At 42.5% G+C, this 22,157-nt stretch overlaps 1 protein-coding gene across 5 annotated transcripts in view; it reads right to left on the bottom strand.

Moving 5' to 3' along the window:
* DENND1A (DENN domain containing 1A) overlaps positions 1-22,157 on the bottom strand; it is a 153,399-nt gene that overhangs the window by 58,837 nt on the left and 72,405 nt on the right. For all 5 annotated transcript variants that reach the window (XM_053996069.1, XM_053996070.1, XM_053996071.1 and 2 more), the window contains exons 9-12: positions 21,687-21,797; positions 17,785-17,885; positions 11,950-11,995; positions 3,255-3,356 (exon numbers count right to left, since the gene is read on the bottom strand). In XM_053996069.1, the coding sequence (XP_053852044.1) occupies positions 3,255-3,356; positions 11,950-11,995; positions 17,785-17,885; positions 21,687-21,797 (360 nt within the window). The remainder of the gene's footprint in view (positions 1-3,254; positions 3,357-11,949; positions 11,996-17,784; positions 17,886-21,686; positions 21,798-22,157) is intronic.

The following is a 22,157-nucleotide window of genomic DNA, read 5'->3' as shown; positions in this document are numbered from 1 at the left end:
TTATACTTCTGGCAGTTGAAGTTTAAAGGTCCAATTTCAACTCTCACCATGTTTCAGAATGCAATCTGTGCAATGCAGCAGAATGAAATGGTTCAGTAAAGGTGCTAGTGGAAATTCTTTTAATTAGGTCCAAGACTTTTCAGTTGTCAACATGAATAAAGCAAGAAACATTCTACTACACGGCATAAGCAACAAAAATGGATTCACCTTCAGGAAAATGGTTTGGCTAGAGAGCTGCAGTTTGGCACTCCTGGCTGCCCTGGAAGCAGCCCATTGCCTGTGTGAAAACCAGCAGCCCTGGCTTCCTCGCCGTGCTGGCTCGCTGGACGGGGCAGCAGGAGCCCCACAGCTGAGCCCGGGACACGCAGAGGCCCCAGCCACCCCCAGGCCTTCATTTAGCAACGGCCACGAGCTGACGGAGCAAGCTTATACTTCATTCCTTGTAACGTGGGGCTCTGACTACAACTATGACTAGAAGATGACACTTATTTGGAAATACATGAAAAATCCATACGGGTTGCATTAAAAAAAAAAAAAAGATTACTACCCCCTCTTTGCTATTCGTTGCAACACAGACGGTGGTGTAGGAGACTTGTCAGCAGCAGATGCACTTATTGTAATCACAGTCCTTAATAAATCGCTTTTTTTAATATTGATTATTTTAAAAGGAAAGTTACTTCCCAGGGTGCTCTCATGCTGCCAGATTTCCAGCAATACATCAGAAGCAGAAGGTGAAGAAGGGGCAGGTTTTCACATTTCAAATAGTTAATCAGTAGCACAGTAGTACAAATCTTGATTTTCAGGGACATGACCTGACCACTTCAGAAGTCTGACAGCCAGCAGGTACTGCTGAGGTAAACTGGGGCAAAGGAACAACTTGAGCTGACTCTGCTGGAACTGCCTCAATTCTGTCCAGCTCCTCTGACACAAATTCTAACCGGAAAGACCTTTCACTGGGTCCTGTATTTGTTTGGATCCTAAGAATTAAAGAATAAAGAACAGTCTATTCTTGATTTCCAAGAACCAGTTTAGGTAGCAACATCACTATCATGAAACTCAAGAACAACTCACTACCCAAGGCTCTAAAATAATCATAAGACTTCATTCACTTGATTTAAAAAGCGGTTCAAGGAGAGAAGGAAAACAGCTTTTAGAAATTTTCCACTGGATTAATTACCTGATGGTGAATGCACCACAGAGAAGATGTTTTTGCTCACTGATGAATATAGATAGATTTAATTTAGCAAAGTAAATTTTGTCTATTCAGCAGTGCATTAATTGCTCACCGCTCACATTAAGTAGCAAAACTGGCAGAGTAGTTTGACATAACAGGCATTTATGATCAGGAAACTCTTGAAGACATTTTTAGTTTCTCAGATCAGAAATGCATCTACTTAGACTAAGACAAGTGGGGAGACACACTCCCAAAATCTCCCAGGGAAGCAAAAAGGGAAAAAAAAAAAAAAAAAAAAAAAAAAAAAAAAAAAAAAAAAAGAAAGAAAGAAAAAAAAAAGTATAATGGATTGGCTTTAGCATCTCCCTGCTGAGATGAACAACTTGATCCACTTACAGTTCCAAACACATGATGCATGAAAGAACTGACAGAAATTCAATTCTTGCACAGCAGAGCAGCTGCTCTCTAGTGGTCAAAGCCAACTCTGGAACCGTGTGAAGGGAGAGACCTGGAGGAGGAACTGCTTCATCCAGGTAACTGCAACAGTGCACCAGAGCTAAATCCCACACAAACCCCAGCCCAAACATTAATTACACAACGCAACACGACTCAACTTAAAGCTTTGTTGTGAAAAATATTAATCCCAGCTGTATTTATATAGCAGTTGTGAAAAAAAAAAAATACCCCATATATGCTACTGGTGAGCCCTGCCAGTTAATTGAATTTGCTGGCAGCACTTCCTCTGCTCTGCTCTCAACATCCTCCAAGATAAAATGGAGCTCTTAAACAGACCTGTGGAAAACTGAATCAAGAAATTTGAACTAATAAAACACAACTCTCTACTGTTATAAAAGTGAAGTAAAAGTAAATAATGAAAGGAAGGAAGTCTCTTAAAATTTATTACATTCCAAAGCTTGAAGTTCTGTGTTTATTGGAGAAGTCTCTTCTGATGTTCTACAGTATGCCCACAACAGCTCCTTTAATGAAGTCTCATAAAATCTAATATAATACTTGATTGTTGACAAATCATATACATGTTTGAGGCCCCGTGCTCACTGCATCCAGACATTTCTTACATAATTCCATGAAATTTACAAGTCTGTTATTCCTGGGTTGTGGATAATGGCACGAGCAGTGACCAGCTGGCAGATTTGGATGCTGGGAGTGAAATCAAAATGAAAAACTATATAATGCCAGAAAAAATAATGGAATCAACTTTTACAGACTAAATGTTTGACTAAAGCCAAAATGTTCACAATCAAGATGGCCCTTTCCTCCTGAGCTCTCTGTTTTGGAAGAAGGGATCCTGTTGGAATGCCAGGGTGTCACAGCAGGAGGCACTGGGCACTCACTGTCACTGCAGCTTCTCCTCACACACCAGCTTACACTGAGCTCCCTGCACATCAATTCTATTTCTCAACTGCACATAAAAGTGTTCAGATCTGACTGTCAGCACAATATTCCCAACTAGCAAAGGAAATCCAGATTTTCCCCTGCCATGTTCTCCTAAACATTCACTCTCTGTCTTGAAAACAGCTCCTGACACTCTCACTCCTCTGCTCTCTCCTCTCAGCTCCTTCAGTGGAGATGACTGCAGCAGCAAGTGGGATGTCTTTGCATCCCATTAAATGTCAAGTATTTATACACCATTACTATCAAGTTATTAAAAACATGAAATAATTTACCAATAAAAATGGTGAATGAGAAAGAAAATGAGTTCTGAATTCTAGCAGTGATTGAAGTGAATGTAAAGGCATCCATTTCATATCATATCTCAGGATATAAAATGAACAAAATTCCTTAAAGCTCACCTGGAACAATCACAGGAAAAAAACTCACACAATTTCATTTGGAAACAACAGTTAACTAAAGATGCAGGATTTCTAGCTCATGTGAGCATTAGCTGATTTTCACTGGGAGGCTTCAATGCACGTCTGCAAATGTTGAAACAAACATCCCCCAACGCTTTGGGACAGCAAGAACTGAGGGAAAGCAGTTCAGTGCTCCCAGCGAGCGCCCTCGGTGACACCAGGAGTTGCTGTCAGGAGCAGAACCCTTGGCTAAGTCACTCCATACATACCACGTCATTGGGGAGGCTCTGAAGGTCATCGAAAGGGGTTTCCAGTGTGTTGGTGTCTACGTTAAGGATCACCACATCTTCCAGGGCCATGCTTCTTACTTTCTGTATGTGAGCAAATTCAGGAAAAGGGAAAGGAAAATGTAAGTATGGGAAATTAAATTTTATGCATAAAAGACAAAAGTGATGGCAGAACAACATGGCACTACAGAACCTCAACCATTTTAAAAACAATCAACATTCCTGACTTCCTGTCATCATTTATTTTATTTACTCATTTTGCAATGCTAAAAAAATTAACCTTCAGTTGGCAGACGGAAGTTCTTAACAACATGCACACTGAAATTTGTCAAACCAGAGTGTCTGTGATTATTCAAGCAAAGATTTATTTCAAGCACCTCTACTAATGTTTGTCTTGGTGTCCTGTTTGCACATTTAAAAGTTCCTAGTCAAGGCAGGACTTCAAGCAAATCTTTTTATATTTGGAAATTCATTTAAATAACAATAAAGAGTGGATTTTCCAGGATTTGAGAGTTGCATTAAGTCAGGGATGGGAACTGGTTTCCAAATTCCAGGTTGAATTTTGGAAGTCTAATAAAGACAAGTTTACAACTGCATTTAAGTAAACTGGATGCTATACGAGCCTAATCAGTAAATAATTAAAATGGAGGGGAAAAAACAAAAGACAAATTAAATTCCACCATATCCTGGTCAGCAAGTCTGAAATTTCTCTCCTGTTCCCATGAATTGAGGGAAAGTTTCTGATCTGGTCTGAAGTTCACATCTTCTGTAACAGTACTTACACATTAAAGAGAAAAGAAGAACCTATTTCTCAAAAGAATGATCATCAGTACCTGTGACCCTGAGTGTTGAAAGGTATCTGTGGTCTAAGCAAATTTAAATATTGCCAGACTTGATTTCCCTGCCTAATCAACAGTAAATGAGTCACTGATACCAAACAGAGCAGCATTTAAACACGTAATGCTTCTTCCACTAACAGGAGGCTCGAATCTTTTTTTTTTTTTTTTTTGACTGACTAATCACACAGTTTAATCTCTTCAAATAAAACTTGAAAATTCAAAATCAGAAAAACTGGAATGATAGAATAGGGTAATTGAGGAAATTTCCCAGTGACACTGTAAAAAATGTTTAAGTACCTACCTACCTACATGCAGGACCAAATGAAAGTTACTGAGCAGGAAAATGAACAAAAACATACTCAATTTTTAATTAAGGTTTTGTGGGGTGGAGGGAATTGTTTCCTTTAAAAGAAAGGAACTCAAGTCCTAAAACAATGGCAAAGTTGAGCCTTAGGCAGCTAAATAATTACCCTCAGTTTTCAAGGCTCAGTCCTCTGTCTATAAAGCAAACTGCTGTGTACTTAGGGCTTAAAAAAAACCCAACAACAATAAAACCCACTTTGTAGACACTGAAGTTTAGGTCTTCATGAGACATTTCTTTAACTTAAATAGAAGAATATTACATTTAATGCTTTCCATATAAAGAGCACCAGCACTGCCTGACAAAGCAGGTACTTTGCTTGCAGGAACCAAAGGTCACCCCGTTGGCTGCATCTGATAAACTCTAAAGCAATCCAGGAGCCTCGCTCCTTCTAGGAGTCCGGAAGCACCAGACAAACTGATTTGCTCCTTCCTGTTTCAGAAAATTAAAAATCTCACTTATACTCAGAGGAGTCTAAAAACCTCCAACAAAAAGGTCTTGCAAAGTACTTAACCAAAGCCAGAAGCTTGTCAGCCTCAGTGCTGGCAGGACAAGACAGAAGGAAGGAAACCCTTCTCCTGTTTGCTGCTGAAGAAGCAGCACACACGTGGTCAACGAGCCAGGGGTGTTTGTGTTCCTCTGGTGCTGAATCTGCACCTCCCCTTCAGCAAAATGTGGGTTTTTCTGGAGCACAGAACAGGCTTGTGCAAGCAGGGCTCAGCCAGGGGGGATAACCCAGAAGGATGCCCTCATGGTACAGGGACTGTAAATGCTGCTCAGTGTGATCACCCCACACCTGGCCCAGAAATCCTTGTATCCAAAAGGACGCTGATGTCAAACTCTGCACCACCAAGAGCTCAACCTCACTGTAAAGATTTGCAATATTTGTACAAAGGCAGTGGACTTCCCTTGAGACCAGCCCTCAGATTTAATAAAACACTGGAGACTGACTTGATTAATAGCATCTGTCTTGCAATGCATTCAAAAACATAGAATTTTTGATGGTCCAAATGTGGCTCATTCTACAGAAATGCAGACTGACCAGTTCATCTTAATCCTTAGTTGGTTCTGTTATTTCTCCTGTCACTACCACATTTAATAAAGCTGGTATCAGGCAGTATAAGGGCTTTTGTTAAATAATCACACGCTTCTTTCACTAAACCTGGCACCGAATCAGCCCAACCAACATGGAAATCACAGTATTTACTCTCTTGTTGGAACTGAGCAAAAATTCCCATCATTCAGCTGCGATTCTCACATTAAACCCCACTGGATTCTGTGAATCACAAAAACACGCAGATCATTTTCCCAAGTACAGTTTGTGTGTTGTCATAATTTTCGGAAATGGGAAGGGACAGCCACAAGCCACACACAGCCCCAGTCCATATTTCACAACTTCCTGAAGAGCTAAATAAAATTTTACAAGTGATACCTGCGCAACAGACTGGACTGTATTCAGTAGGTTCATATTTTGCTGAAAAGAAATGTGGATAAGCAAGGACCAAGAGGAAATATGAACATTACAAATTCCTTATCTCATTTTCCCACAGGTCAGGGATGTACTGAGTCAAAAGGAGAGATTCAGTGAAAATGTGCATCACATCCCACTCCTGCAAACCTTTCTCAACCATCCTTGCCCAATTACTTGTAGCCATAATTAATCACCTAAAATCCATCTAAATCAAACTAACATCTACACCTGCCTTTTATTTTAAATGTCTCTTTTTAAAAGAGTGGAGAGGTATGGAAAGCTGGTTTAACAAGCATACTGAACCCATTGTTTATGGCCTCTATAAACATGGCTTAGTAAGAATTACTGACTTAATCAGAGAGAACTTATCTCCTGGTGAAAAGAGCACTTTAAATTTCAGAAATGGCACCTTTACTGTGAAAATCTCTTAACTTTTCAAACAAACTCCGGGGGGCCTTAAACACCAGGTCCGTAAATAAGCACAGTCCGGGTGCCTGCCCTGCTCACAGGCAGCCAAACACTTGAGTCATTTAAATGTTTTATGTGGAAGTTCACAAAAACATAGAAACCATATTCTAATAGAAGAATTAAGGGGTGCTTCTCCATCCCACTCTAGAAGCAGTGTTCATCCATAACAATAACACCCGTTTACACTAAATGCTATTTTATCAGCACTGGCTACACTTGGCAGGTTCCTCATTTTCTGCCATAGAGGAATCCCAAGTTAAACTTCTTTCAGGTGAACAATTTTATTGTTTCATTAATTTAATTTAAAACAAAACAAGAATAAAACCTCCATAACCATCAAACACCAGCACCCCCTGCCTTTCCTCCCACAAACCAGGTTTGCGTAACTTCACGGCTAAATTGCTGCCAAAACATAAACCAAGCCGATCATGAGGTTTTATAACCAGATACAAACGTGATCAGCATCTTAAAAAATGCTGTAACAGTAAAAGGGTGATACCTTCCACCGATTCTTTTGGAAAGGCAGAACTCCTAACAAAAACTAACATTCTAGCGAGCCTGTGCACTAGGTTTGAAATTGTAAAGAAAATATGATTCAAAACAAGTCTAAAATCAATTTGCTTAATGACTTGTCTCTACTGAATTAATAGTTTCCATTTATTTTCTTAAGGAAAACACCACGACGCTGCAGACAACAATGTGTCAATCTGGCTGCCAGAAGCAGGAAAGGCAGCGGATATAAAATTTTATTATTTCATGCCCCAAGAGCAGCCAGAAGGACTTAATGAAATCACGGCCAGATTTACAATCTGAAATGGCTATTCAGCAGACAGCTCTGCTTAAGCGGGATGTGCCCCCTGACCCCGGGGCCCTTTGATCCGGGCACAGCAGGTGGGCTGCCCCCCCAGCCCATCTCCCACCCTTCCGCCCGGGCACCCCGAGCCTCTACAGGTGATTCCCCAGATCCTTATCACAAGCAGCTGTTGCCAACTGAGTGACAAACAGCACCCGTGCTGCCCCGGCGCTGTGGCACACGAGAAAAACCTCTCTGCTTCTGGGGAAGCCTGCTTGGTACTGCAGGGCTTGGCTTCTGGAAACTCACCCTCACACATCCCCCCAGAATCCCTTCCTAAAACGTGGTTCTTATTTCCATTTCCCCAATAACTAGATAAAAGACAATTCCATAAGTAATCTGCCGTATTTTAAATGCATTTTTATCAATACTCCTGAAACCACGCACAGCCATATTGGGAATATTTGTGAATGGCTAAACTGCATTTAGGGGTTTAAGGCCTGGATTTAAGTTAATCTATAACCCTTCATTAAAATCCCATGGAAAAGCTGCACTTCCTCAGTTACAGGTAGAAAAAGCATTGATTTACTAAGTATAAATGGGTGGGAAAAGCTAATTAACGCCTCTCACCCCAATTGAAAATATAATTAACAATTAACAGTACCAGTGGCAGATGCTAGTGGTCAATGAATTCTCAGGGTGTGTTCTGGGAAGGGGACCCCATGGCAGGGTCAGGCCTGAGCCCAAGCTCACAGAACCCGTGCTCAGGGCTCGTTAGCTCAGACTCAGTGCATGCTAATTGGGCTGTGGTGACACTGGATCCCGAGCAGGGCATCCTCACCCCAAACAGGAGCAGGGCAATGTGCCCAAAAGTGCTCCCCAAATGCATGGGGGCGTTTCTGAGAGCCCCAGCTCCACTCCACTGCTGCACAGGAGACATTATTGACACCAGGTGAGATCAGCCTCCGTGTCCTACCACGAGTCACACAACAGGAATTTCACTGAGCATTTCTTTCCTCACATGAACATTTTTACTGATATCACGTTGAAGTAAAACAAAAATCTACTCATATAGCTTTTATGATATACACCAGTGTCCTCTTTCCTTAGGAAAAAGGTTAGAAGAACATTCTGAAATGCAATGTGCAATTTCACACACAAATTCATCCTGGATAATCTTGCAAGAATTACAGTTCTGAAGTCCCAGAAAAGGTCCTTGAATAAGCTGGAATATTAATAAAAAAAGATACTAAATACTTTTCCAATGACTAATTCTAACTCCAAATGCTGGGTCTGTGCCCCAAAGAGAGCAGGAAAGGGTGGATGTGCTCCTAAGTGGATCCCGGCACGCTGGAGTCGGCTGCCAGAGCTCCACATCCCAGAGCCCAGCACAGCCATCCCCAGCAGTCAATCAAAACCACATGTGCCCGAATTCCAGCAGGGAGCTCCCAGGTCAAGGGCACTCCCCCTCCATCAGCACCATCACACTGATAACCTTCCTACACAAGCAGTTGCAGAAACAATCGTTTTCTCTGACAAAACATAAAAGGCTGCAACTAAGTTTGACACAGCTTCTGACACAAAGGGCAATTTTATACAATCTGAAGACTAAAACAGCCTACAGTGCACAGGCAGAAAATAAGATAGTGAAAGGGGTGTGTTCTTTTGATAGAGTTTCATTTTCCTATCTCATTATTTATCACTACTAAGTACTTATCTTCATCTAATATGAATTCAATTAGTTCCATAAGCATGTTCCATTATTCATGTGATAGCTCCAGCCTTGCTTATCCAACAGCTTATAAACTTTTAGTCTGCTTTGAAGTCACTTTATGGATTGCTAAATGGAAATCTTATAAAGAATGACTAACTAGGTGATGATAGAAAAGCTGAAAAATAAGAGCACAAAACACAGCTCTGTATTTTCTACCAAGGTTTTCCCCCATAAATCAGTTGGAGCCCTCTGACCTATAACAGGAGATTATCTTATCTCACTGGAGAACATTTCAGTCACAGCAAATTAGATTTAACAGTCAATGGATAGGCTTGATATTTTAATCATAAGAAAAATTTGTCATTTTCCATTAAAATAACTGTTCCTTCTACAGAGCCCCCGTGGAACACGGGAAACTGCAAACTAACTTTAAGGTACCAAACAGTTCAGGAAAGATCTGTCGAGCTGAGAGAGGCTGGATTTTGTTTAAAATCACCAATACTACTGCTTCTTCCAGAGGCCCCATTCCAACACTGGGATAGCAAAACCCACAGAAACATGACTAGAGGTAGAAAATAATTGTTTCCTATATCCCAAATCCCATCTTGGTTCCCTGGCAAGATGAGGCTGGCACAAGGAGGACAAATCCAAGCATGGGAGCTGCTGGGGCAGAGGCTGAGCCCAGACCTACCTGCAGCACTCCTTGGGCTCCACACCAGGGCAAGGGTCCACCTGCCTCAGCCACAGTGCAAGCCTGGGAATGCAGCCCTCATCTGACCCTCAAACGTGTGCACTAACAGAACACTTCTATTTGTGACATTTCAGCATTTAGAGAAGAAGGAATACTGAATAATGGCAGTAGGTTGTAGTTCTAGTTTATAAAATTATTTTGATATGGAAAAGATAATATATTTTCAAACAAACACAACTGTCAGGTCATGAGAAAAAGAATTGCTGTTGTAACTAGGATGTTATTCTAAACAAAAAACCCCACAACTTTACATATGAAAGCAGGGACAAATAGAGTGAGCATTCAGCACCACAAACTAGAGGTAACCTAGGAAGTGTCCAGCTCATGTGACAAATGTCACCTTCCCTTGCCCAGGGCACAAAAATTCTGCAGCACTTGCCACCAGACAGATCCAGCAGCCACTGTGGAATTTTGTGTTATTTTTCAATGGAAAAAGCAGAGTTAGCTGCAAGATGCAGTTCTGTCTGTAACTGAATTTATCCGTAAGAGCAGAGAAAACAGTTTGGTTTATTTATTTAATTTATTTGATAAGGCACTTTGAATAACTGTACTTTGCCAAAGCGTGTCTGTGTTCCAGAATCTCTGGCTATTCAAAAGCCAGACTGGATTTAGTACTAAACAGATTTTTTCACAAGTTACTAAAATGGATGAAAATTGGCTTCTCCAAGAACAACTCCTTTTTTTGAGTTTTTACAGATGGAGTTTGGAAGGCCCACAGAGCCCTGCAGTCTGAAACACGGAGACAAAGGAAGAGGCAATGGATTTATGGAGCAAGGCAGGAGTGAGACATCACACAAAGCAACTCCAAGGTGTAATTATTAAATTTCTTTTCTATATCCATTCCCAGGCCAACCACAGAGCTCATTGTGAGCACAAATATCTGTGAAAGCTGCCAAGTGTGTGTATGGAGATATTCTCCCATCCTCTACCAGCTCTCTTCCATCTTTTACAGATACCACAATAATCACACCAATGATTGTCTGGGAGAGATATGGGGTAGAAAGATTCTTGATCTATATGAAAAATACATTTCTTCCTAGATATTCCCTCATTCCTGCCTGTGCAGTATCCAAGGGTGATCATGAGTAGCCCCTTGAACAGAAGCATATGATGTGCAAACAAATGTACGTGTTGACTTTTAAACTAATTGGTTATTCACAAACACATTGTACTGCAATTCTTTATTGGTTTAGCAGTATAAAGGGAATAAAAAAATCATCTGTGCCCAGGACGGTAAAAAGAAAAAAGACATCTGTACATTTAATCTATCTTTTCATGAAAAAACTGCCTTCTAAAATTACTTACCATTAATGCTGGAAAAAGGGGGGATATTACACAGCACACACAAACACACAGGGCATCATTATTACACACATTTGCCCCAGTGAAAGAATATTTATCAATATTTCCAGAAATTACCCATTTTTATGGACAATACAAGAACAATTCCTTTATGTGATGTAAACCCCAGCTCCCTAAACTGTTCTGTACCCTGAAGAGGAAGGCTCCATTTCCACACACGGGATCTAAACCAGGGACACAGGTCCATCCATGTGCAGGGGCACGTGCAGACCCAGCTCTCCAGCCCTGCCCCCGGGAGGCCGAGCTCCCTGGGCAGGAATGCCTCTTCCCACCCGGAGCACTCCTGGGGAAGGGGCGCAGGCAGGAAGGATGAGGATTTCACAGGCACCTTAAGTCACTATCTTCTGTTGTCCCCCAGATACTTTTGAGGAAAGTCATCCACTGCTTCACCAGTACTGGAAGCAAAAGCAAATGTGCGATTTCCACTTTTAGAGTTTTTTTTAAAAAAGTCACATGAATTACTGGGAATTGTTTATAGGAGAAGCTTTCTGTGAGGGCTGGTGCTCTGCCAGCTTTGTGTTAACATTAACTGCAAGTTCCTTCTTTTCAGATCTTTTGAACATTAAAAAAATTACAATCTGTCTGCAAAAGCCTAAAAGAGAACTGTAACTGTCAACATTGTGGTTTAATATCAACTCTGCCTTTGTGCTTGAGTCCAAGCAAGGCACTGAAGTGATTAAATGAAGCCCCAGGGTGGGGAGGGGAGCACGAGGTGAGCTTGTCACCGAGCACGGCGGAGCAAGCGAGGCTCCTGAACGCTCAACGTTGTCGTGTATGCCTCACTCAATTCCCCCAGCACTCCCAAATTAACAGGATTATTTCACTTTTAAGCATATGAATGAATGTGTAATTGCTTGCAGAATCTGGCTCTAAATCATACCACTATTTATAGTTTCAGAAATGGTGAGAGAGACTTACCTCCATCAAACTTAAGTGTATTCCAATGAGGTAGGGCATGGGGGCACTGTGGGGAGGAAAAAGAAACACAGCTTTACATCCTTGTAACCCTGAATAACACACATGACTTATAAAATCAGCTACAGGAAAACACTGGGATACTGGATTAGGTTTTGCTTAAAAAATAATAGATAACATATATACAAACAAATCACATGTGAACAAAGTGTTAGTCCATATTTGAAAGATGTTTTTTAGTATGCAATAGACTCCCACTCCTGTAAGACTTCACTTTTTCCTGACATCAGAATTTCTAAGTGACTAAGTTTAGGCAGGTACCTAAGGACAGCTATTAAAGATAGACCTAACACTGGGGTCTTCTGTTAGAAAACCAAACAAAATGTGTTATTGTAATTTTAAAAACATACACAGATTTTTCCAAGAGTATTCTTTCAAAAACTGGACCCTGTTGTAGTGTCAAGTGGTTAATTTAATGTATACACATCACCCAGTAATACAAGTTTTTAATTCTTTCAATGAGTCCAAAACATTTTAAGTAATTTACTTTTGAGTATAAATCTTGACATGCTTTCATTTGTAAAAGAAAACATAAAAAATACTCTAGAAGATCCTGATAAACTCCACAGTTCCTGGGACATCCACTGACACCAATATTCCCCTCAGGACAGAAAACTTAAATACCCCAGAGGCTCTTAGGCCAGGTTTTAGCCTCAGACACAGGTGTGACACCTTTGTTAGCCCCAGTGTTTAAGGGGACACTGATCTCCGTGTCCCTTCCCTGACTGAGCAAACCCCAGGAGCAGCAGAGCCCCGGATGGGAGCTGCCTCTCGCTGCCTCTCGTGTCCAGGATTTCCAGCACGGAGCTGCTCGCAGCCTCCCCCTCGCAATCAGAGCCATCAGCGAGGCTGCCAGAGCTGCTAATTGCAAATATGGCACATCCTGCCTGCGAAACGCAGCGCACACAGACAGACACAACTTCTAAAATAGAGCCTCAGCTCGCTTTGGATACAGAAGCTCAAAGAGCTCATTTTCAATTTCAGATGAAAAAATGAGAGAAATGTCACTGTACTGCCTTGGATTAAAATATCTCCCATATTGCTGCTCTAAGCTGGTGCCTACTGCTCAGTAAGAGCAGTACAGTACTGAAAAAGCTCCTGAGACACCAGGCCAGCAAAAATCCCTGCTTCCCCTTTTCCTGAGAAATACCTTAGAAAATATATTTACTGATAAGCATATTAATATTTATGTTGTTTATTAATACACCCCCTCAAACTGCCATTCTGTAGGATGCTCTACCGAGGCGGAAACAGCCCCTGCAGTAGAAATTCCATGTGAAACCAATTTTTTTTCTTTTCTGAGACATTAAACACATACAACTTCCACAACCCCTTCCCAGTTCACTGGCAGAACATTCCAGCACCTAGTCCCACGTCACAGCAGTGAGTGCACTCCCACAGCCCCCTGGGACAGAGCCCAGAGGGGCTGCTACAGCACAGAATGATCCCGACCGTTCTGCTTCCTGGGAATCCCACAGGTGGCAGTGGAACACGAGCCCCAGTCCCGGGGCAGGAGGCCTGACTGCTCCCCGGGACACACGAGGGCTGCCCAGCTGAGCCCTGCTCTGCGTTTGACTTGTGACAAATGCCATCTCTTCAGCTCCAGCGGCCACAGCTCGGGAGCAAGAGAACAGCCAGGGATTTTACAGTGAGAGAATGAAGCCCTGCTTTGGCTCTGGCTGCACAAGGGCCCCCGAGGCGGGCTGGGCTGCTCCGGCCCCTCCGGTGCCACCGCCACCAATGTGGTTCCAATTAAGGACTTCCAGCCACGCCACAGCTTCAATCCCCACCGTACAACGTCGGAACCTCGGCAGGAAGTCTTAAGCCTGCAAATGTCTCATCTAGTGGAACCTCAGCTAATGTAATGAAAGGAAGCAGGAAGAGTGCAGTGTTCCTGAAAACCAGCCATTTATTAACATCTCCAAACGTGGCAAGAAAAGATATGGCTCAAGATACATGGATCAGCTTTGGATGCAAAGGCTCATCTTTTCAATTTTGAAGTGATAAACATTACATGTAACAGCAATACAGCACATAAAATAATTCCAGGGACTGCATAAATAACCTCAATAAAATGTAATTCTGGTAAAGAGCATAAATATTTCCAATAAAATCTACCAGAGAGATTCTATTCTTCCATCATCACTCATCAAATATGACTGAATAGGAAACACACCTAGAAGTAAATGCCCCAAGTTCATGTCAGGCTTCATAAATTGCTTTTATCACCATTTATCTTGACCATGAGTTAATCATAGGCCATTATTTAAGTAGACCTTTAGCATCCTGTGCAGGGGAATGTGGTGTGTCCCCCCTTCCCCTCCCAGGGCACACTGAAACCGTCCTTCCTCACTGCCATTCAGGTCCTGAGACGTGGAACACTCCAGCAGATTTTAATATTTTATCAGGGTAGATTTGTACTTGCAAGACTTCCAAGTGAAGTTCAGCAAGACACATCCCGTGTATAAAGGGCAGAAACACTCGGCACAACCTTTAATCCTTCTGGGAGCCCTGGCAGATTAAAGACTGCCCTTCAGAGCAGGCCTTCCCCACTGCTTGACACTTCATCAGTCCTGGGGCTTCTTACAGCCACAACTACTAATTACTCAAAGTTGTTTGCTGGCAGCCAATAGCCATTAAGTGCAAAATTAAGAAGTATCAGTTTCTACCACATGTATTTACTGCTCCAACAAAGTGCCTGCATGAGCCTTTTGGAACAAAGAGAGGGGTCATTACTCCTCTTGTGCTATGCTGGCTCCCAAGGCAATCAGCCTTATTTATAATCAAATGAGTTATATAGGTAAATATCAAATCATTAAAGTAGCAATGCATGAGCATGAATATGGATTTGGGGGACATAATGGCTATATATTGCCCATTTATTACAGTTGCATTTTTACAATTTCTTTAATTCGTTTCCTTAGGCAAACTAGAGACCTCTTAATTATGCTCCCAAGAGGTGGGCAACTACTAATTGGAAGAGAAGCAGGTGAAATAGAGGGACATTTCTTCTTAAGTGAAAAAAGCCCAGCCTTAAAAAATACTGCAATTCACCAGGAAAGTAAAGTAAAAGCCCAAGGATCTCCAAAAGGTTCCTATTTACAGCTACACAGGGATTTCACCATTTTGCTTCACTGTTCCAGGGAAATGGATGAGAGCACATTTACCACATTCATGTCTTGCTCTACAAACACTGACTTAATGGGTGGCTGCTTCCCACAACGTGGCACTTCCCTCTCCAGGGCAGTCTCTTGATTTCTCTTCACATTCCTCATTGAAATGCAACAGAATTCCACCCGAAATTTATTGGGGTAATTGATGCAAATTAGAAACTTGACTGCATAAATTGGAACAATGCAGGGAACGCACAGCTCCGACACCAGGAGAGCAGCTACAAGAGGCTTCAGTGAGTGCCCAGGTGTGCCAGGCTCAATGGCAATGCCCACTGAGAGCTCCCCGGGCAGGAAGTTTTGTTTTCCAGCAGCAGGAGGACTCCAGCTCCGCCTCCACCTACTCGAGGAGCACATTGACTATATGCAGATTTAGAAAACAGGAGAAAGGGGGTTTAAAAAACTCCTGGAGAAAGGGCAAACTGCCCCAACAGAAGTGTTTGTTCAGCAGCTGTGCCAGGGTGCTCTCAGAATTCATTCACGTTAGCTGCTAAGCTGTCTGTCTGATAGAAAAGACTGCTTTAATCACCCTGCAAAATGTACTGTTTCTTCTGGTGACAAAGCTCTGGGGCTCAGCACACACTCAGCTGTGTCCCAGCTCAGCAAAGCTGGGCTTTTCTAAGGGCTCATTTTAAACACAAACACTGAGAGTAAGAAGGAAGCAAACAGACACAGTGGGAGTGGTTTTATGGCATAAAGAAAACAAAGTGGGAAAAGTAGTGAGGAAAATTGATATACTGCTTCCTTCACATCACCAAATGTTTAAATTCCCAATAAAATAGATGGACAAGATCTGGCCAAATTCAAACAGTTGTATGTGCCTGACTGTCGATGCTTGGTGGCAGCACCTCACTAACCAGGACTTCTGGCACCTGCTGGCATGTGCTCTAAACAAACAAAACCCAACCAAACAACCCCAAACCAGCCACCAGCGGTGCAGCTGTGCTTCTGTACTTCCTCTCTTGCTCTGTATTCAAAGGAACAAGCAAATGTGCATTAAAGTATGGTCTCTAGTGACAGTATTTTAGTCTCCTGCACCAAAAATGCTTCCCTGGGCTGAAAATACATTAAAGAGTGGTGCCTAATTAAAAATAAAAATAAAGGATAGCACTCTTCCGCTTGCTTCCCCTCCTGCCCCTTGTCCTCAGCAATCTACATGGCAGGGATGAGGTGAGTGAAGTCATTCCAGCTCCATGGAGGATCCACCAGCAGCACTGAGTCAGCATCCCCACGGCAGAGCAAGTGCACCGAGAGCAAACATTTGGGAGACACAGCCCTTCAGCATTTTCAGTTCTGAGGGAAGGTACATCAGTGAGGAATGCAAGGGAATAGAAATATTAAGTTTAAGAAAACCCTTTCAAGAGGGAAATGGGAAGCAAAAGGCAAACAATCACAGGCAGAATATACTTTTTTCAAAAAACTTCCAAAGATCTCGAGTGACACACTCTATCCATCCTTCTGTGAGTCTCAAAAGAGCAGGAGAAGATTCAAAACATCACAGCACAGTCAGTAAATGAGCACAGCCAACTGAATGAACAAGATATTCTGTATTCATAAGAACTGAAGAATTCTCATTGCTTCAAGTTCTGTCCCCATTTCAGCTCTCTAAAATTCTTATGTCATATTTGCAAAAGAAATAACCAGGCAATAATTAAAATTAAATGGAACTCCTCTATTTTAAATAATCTCAGGTCATTTCCCTTTAGAGGCAGATACCAGGAAGCAGAAATACTGCCTTAAAGCAGGGAGCTGGGAGCTGATTGCTCTGTCCTCCCAGGCAAAAATGACATCTCCAAGTTCACATGGTTACAAAATAGATGGTGAACTCTATCTTGGGAAATATTTTATGGCTCATAAACTGTTGCAAAATTGACTTACTCAAGCAATGACCGAGTGTGTAGCTACCTCTCCAATTAAACTTCCTGGCTGGGTAAGGAAATCAGTTGTTGCATTTGTGAGCTGCCTAACAGTTGTACATTTTGAAATCATTCTTTGCACACAGCCTGGCTCCCTCCTGCCACGGCTGGGTGCTGGCCACCAAAGAATGCCCTCAGTGATGCTCAGTGACTCCTGGCTTTCTCTCCTGCCCCAGGGTTTGCTTTTTCACCCTCTGGGCGGGCCCCTGTCCCTGCCTTTGTCAGGAAGTCCATGAATAACTGATCTCTGAAGGCAAAGCCTGTGCTGAGCAGCAGGTACCTGAGGGGAGCTGGGGCAGCCTCTCCAAGTGTTAATTACACGTGAGAAGCCCATTATCCAGGGAAAGGCACCTGCTGGCACTGCAAATGACTGGGACCTGCCCTTCCTGCGCAGGGAGCCAGGGACAGCTCATTTCCACAGGAGATAACTCTTTAGATTCCGCTCCCCGTTCCTGACACAGGCACACACAACATTTAAATCAGCTGCACAGGAGCAAACTTCCTTTAAAGCTGCACAATTTGGTTTCCAGGCCTTCACTCACTGCTGGTTATCCAGCTGGGTCCCCAGGAGCAGCTGCACCAGGACAGGGCTTCAGGCTCACTCTAAGCCATGTGCCCAGGGTGAGGGTGAGGGACAGACAGACCCCTCCAGAACACACACACAGGGGCTGCACACACAGAGATGGCCTTACCAGCAGTAGTCCAGGAGATGTGGGGGCAGGACAGGAATGTAAACGTGCTGCCAGAACATGGGGTAGAGCATGGCTGCAGACCCATGGATGCAGGCAGTTAACTGAAAAACACAGAGAAACCGCAGCGTACGTGAGACAAACCCCAAGCTTCAAGTGGTAAACTTGGAGGCAAGAAAGTAAAGATCAATTCTGCTTTCCTATCAATGCTTTATTAGAAAATACACAGCGCTGCTGACAAAAACAAGGGTCTCGGGGGGAGCAGGAGTGGCTGCCATCTGCCTTTGTGAACAGCTGAGAATGTGATTCACTCAACAAACCCAACCTGCAAAGAACACCCAGCATTGTATACAGCAACAGAAACATGGAAATGAAAACACAAAGGGAAAAAGAAATAGTAATGGCAAATGTCCCAAACCTGGAAATTACCATCCATTCACTATCATAAAATTGCTCTGAAATTATAACACCAACTGAAAAAAAATGTGGCATGCATTTCTTAAAACCACAGTACACTAAATTCAGTGATTAAATCTTGATGCATTAAAAGGGAATTTTATCTAATTGCCCTTCACCTAATCATTTGATCCATTGAATTGCTCATTTATATTGTTAAAAACCCATGCAGAAGAGTTTTGGTGTGACAGGTACTGAAATAGCAAAGGCAAGTGCCAGTGAAGCCATGGGGAGAATCCTCCCAGAGGAAATTACTGCTCTCAATCCTATTTCAAACAATAATTATTAATTTGGAGAAGAAGATGAGCAGGATATTTGTCACATTCACTAAGGATATTAATATGGAGCAGGTGGTAATGCTCAATAAGCCAATCTCAGCAAAAGCTATAGGCAAAATACTGTAAGAAAAGAATATGAGCACACACACTTGGGGAAATAAGATAAATAAATAAATCGGAGCACTCACACACAGACACATCCAAGGCAGACTCGGAGGTGACAGGGAAGAGTCACATCCACCCTGCCCACATTCCCAGTTCAGTGTCCTTTAATCTCCAGGGACACTCAGCTCAAGCACTACACTGAGCTTCACTTGTGAGAGGTGTTCTGAACACAACTCCCAACAAACCCTCCCAGCTCTGGGAAGGCAGGAGGAAATCGAGCAGGGCAGGGGGAAGGAGGGAGAGCACTGCTCACAAGTCCTGAGGAGACAAAATCTATGGGACTGAGGTCCCTGTGTGGCCTGAAGGTGTCCAAGATCGAACTAAGCAAAGACAAATCATGATGTTAATTCTAGCACAGGTGGGGTATCAAAGTGTTCATGTGTTCTAATTCCTCACCCTCAGAGCCCTGAGGCCAGTCAGACCCCAGCCAAGGAGCAAGAGGCTGTGTCAGAGCTCCCTGTGCCATGGCAGAAGTGGCATGGGGAGCTCTGCTCCAGGATCAAAGCAGTATCTGTGCCACAATGGGATTCTTCTCTTTGTGCTAAAACTCCAAAAATCACAGGAAAATCAAGCAAAGAAATCCACCTCAGTATGATGGAGGCAGACAGAAACATCCCTGAAATCCCCAAGTTTAAGTCATTTCAGAGCTTCATGAATGACACCTTATAATGAGAGCCAGCATGCTGCTGCCCTGCTCCCAGCCAGGAAACACCTTGGGGTGGCCACGCTGCAGGTTCTGAAGGAGAAGAGAACTCTGGATGCAAGGAGAGCTCTGGTTTCATTTCTGCAGCAGCATGCTCCCACCAGCAGGTGAGCTTCTGCCAGGCACAGGGGATTTATCATTTTGGTTCATATCTGGCTTTCCTTGAGGAGTTAGATGACAGAATATGTAATGAAATTTAACAGAAATAACTGTTTTAACATTTTGAGAAATTATCTGCATTTCCATTTTTAGAGAAGAAGAACAAAATCCAAGCAAACAGCTATAATTTCTCCATAGGTTCAGTACACATGGTTTATAAAATAGCTAACAAACACAGCTTTGTTCAGCTACCTCTAAATCTTATTCAGCTTAAGGGTATAAGGATATTTAAAATCAAATTTTGAATTTGAGATCATGTATTGTAGCACAGAATTCATTCCACCATAAAAGCCTTTCTACCCAGAGTGGTTTCATTTTCTCTCTCTTACCTGGTATTAAATTAAGCCCTAAGTCTGAAGTGTGTCTCCCAATGCTAACAGAAATGAACTGCAAACAGGTCCCTTCCACTTTTGTGTTAAAAAGCTAAAAGCTCCAAACAAAGGCAGCAGCCCCTGAGCAGCCCCCCAGGCTGGCTGCACTCGGGGACAGGGGGGTTTGGTTCCTTTCCAGGGACAAGGTCTTGGCACTGCCAAGCACAGGCTGGGAGCAGAGAATGTTCCTGGGCTGGAACGGCGAGCGGCAACCGCTGGCTCCGGCCCAGCTCCTCAAACCTGCCTTCCACTGTCACTCCAATCTGCCAGCAGTTTATAGAGAAACTTGTAAGCTAAGAACACACAGTATGAATACCCCTCCCTCCCAAGAACCAGACGTGCTTTTATCTTGGACAGAGGCAAAAGGAAGAGAAATAGCAGAAAGAGAGGAAAAAAACCCAGCCCCACTTGTGAACTGGCTCATTAAGGAAGGCACAGTGACAGGTAAGTAATTCCTCTTCCCAGGCTCTGTCACAAAGGGAGAGATTAAACCAACCAACCACACAACCTCTGAAATGCTTTGGGCAGCCCTTCTCTTCTTCCCTCCTCTCTGATCATTTACTGTTCTTTTCATTCTGTAGGTTGCTGAAATAAACACCTCTCCTTCATTTTATTCCATTACTAGACCTGGATGGAATTTTCCTTATTTTAGTACTGAGGACATAGAACATGTGGCAGATAGAGAAGTTAAGATTTTACAAGTTTTCTATGGTATTAAACTTTATAATACTTAAATGCTTTCAGTTAAATGTGGGATTGATTGTAAACATTATTAATAATTGTTATTAGGTGCCAGAGGCTATTGTAATTCTCCTTTCGCTTACTTTCAAAATGATATTGTAATCGTTGTTCTGGGATTAAGTCTGAGGTCCTACTCCTCTCATTTGTCTGCCCTGTGCTGACAGACCATCCTTACCAGGGTTTGTGGACATCACTCCAGCCTTGCAGAGCACTCACACTGCCATGGAGCAGTTTGAATCTCAAGCACCAAGCAGGTCTGATCACACAGCCAGACACCAGTTACAGCCCCAGGAAATGGAAATGGCAGCTGTACTTCAGCCAGGACTGCTTGAGTGCTCAGCCCACTGCACTAGAAACCAAAATTAGTTAAACCATCTTCAGCACTCACAAAGGAAAGCAATCAATAGCCATTTACAGAGCAAACACGACCACGGAGCATTTGCTTTCATAAAGAAAATCACCATCTTATTGACTGCTAAACCTTGAAATGCATAACACAAAACTTTGAACTGAATCAAGCCCTGTGCTTGTTTTGATCTCCAGCCATTTTAAGAAGAGAGTACTCTAGAATATTCAGCAGCTTTCATCTCTCAGACACTTGATGGAGCCTAAGGAGCATTAAGACTAAACCTTATCAAACACAACTGCAAAACTGTGCACTGTCAGTGTACTTTAGCCCACTCCTCTGGTCCATCCGGAAGAGGTCACTGGAACATCCATTTGACAGTGTCATTTATCTTTTTTTTCCCTGTCAAGTAAATTCCGAATAAAGGATTTCACTATGGCAAAAGTCTTTGAACATTCATGTACCAAAGAGCCACAAAAATGCCTGTATCCAAAAAATTCTTTTGAACATCAGGGGCCAACAGAAGTTCCACAAAATCCTTACAGTAAGGCACAGAACTGAGCTGGGGCTGCATAACTGAAGTTGAAAGATAGACCTGGAGACAATCAGGTAATTTCCTACATATGAATGTAATTAAAACAAATTAAATACTGTGAACAGAGGAAATTCTTGTGCATTTTACTTACAGTGCTCAGCTTACTACAGCAGATGAGGATGCGGCGCTCGTACAGCATACTGGCGTAGAGATGCAGCATGTTGTTGACATCAACTGCTACAAAATACTCTGTCAGATTTCTCTGGGGAGAGAGAAAAATCATTTTTGACTCATGATATTACAAAACCAAGTGTACTTAACAAAAAAGAAAAAAAACAAAAACAAAAAAACACCAAAAACAAACAAACAAACAAACAAACAAAAACCCCAAACCAAAGAGATTTCATCTTTCTATTGTGCTACATCCAGTACGCGGCTTAACAAAAGAAAGCAGGATTTCATCTTGTGGCAGAGGCCTTTCTAACTGTAGTATCTCTCCCCTAAGTTTTGGGAAGCTGGATCTTGGAGTAATAAAAGTGATGATGTTTCACACACAGCTTTTTGAATACAAGATACTTCTCTGAGAAAAAAAATGTTCTGTCACTTTTATGGAGACTTCAAA

Source organism: Vidua macroura, chromosome 21 (assembly GCF_024509145.1).
Source record: "Vidua macroura isolate BioBank_ID:100142 chromosome 21, ASM2450914v1, whole genome shotgun sequence".
NCBI lineage: Eukaryota > Metazoa > Chordata > Aves > Passeriformes > Viduidae > Vidua > Vidua macroura.
The sequence above is the reverse complement of the archived record's forward strand: the minus strand, read 5'-3'. Positions and strand labels throughout refer to the sequence as shown.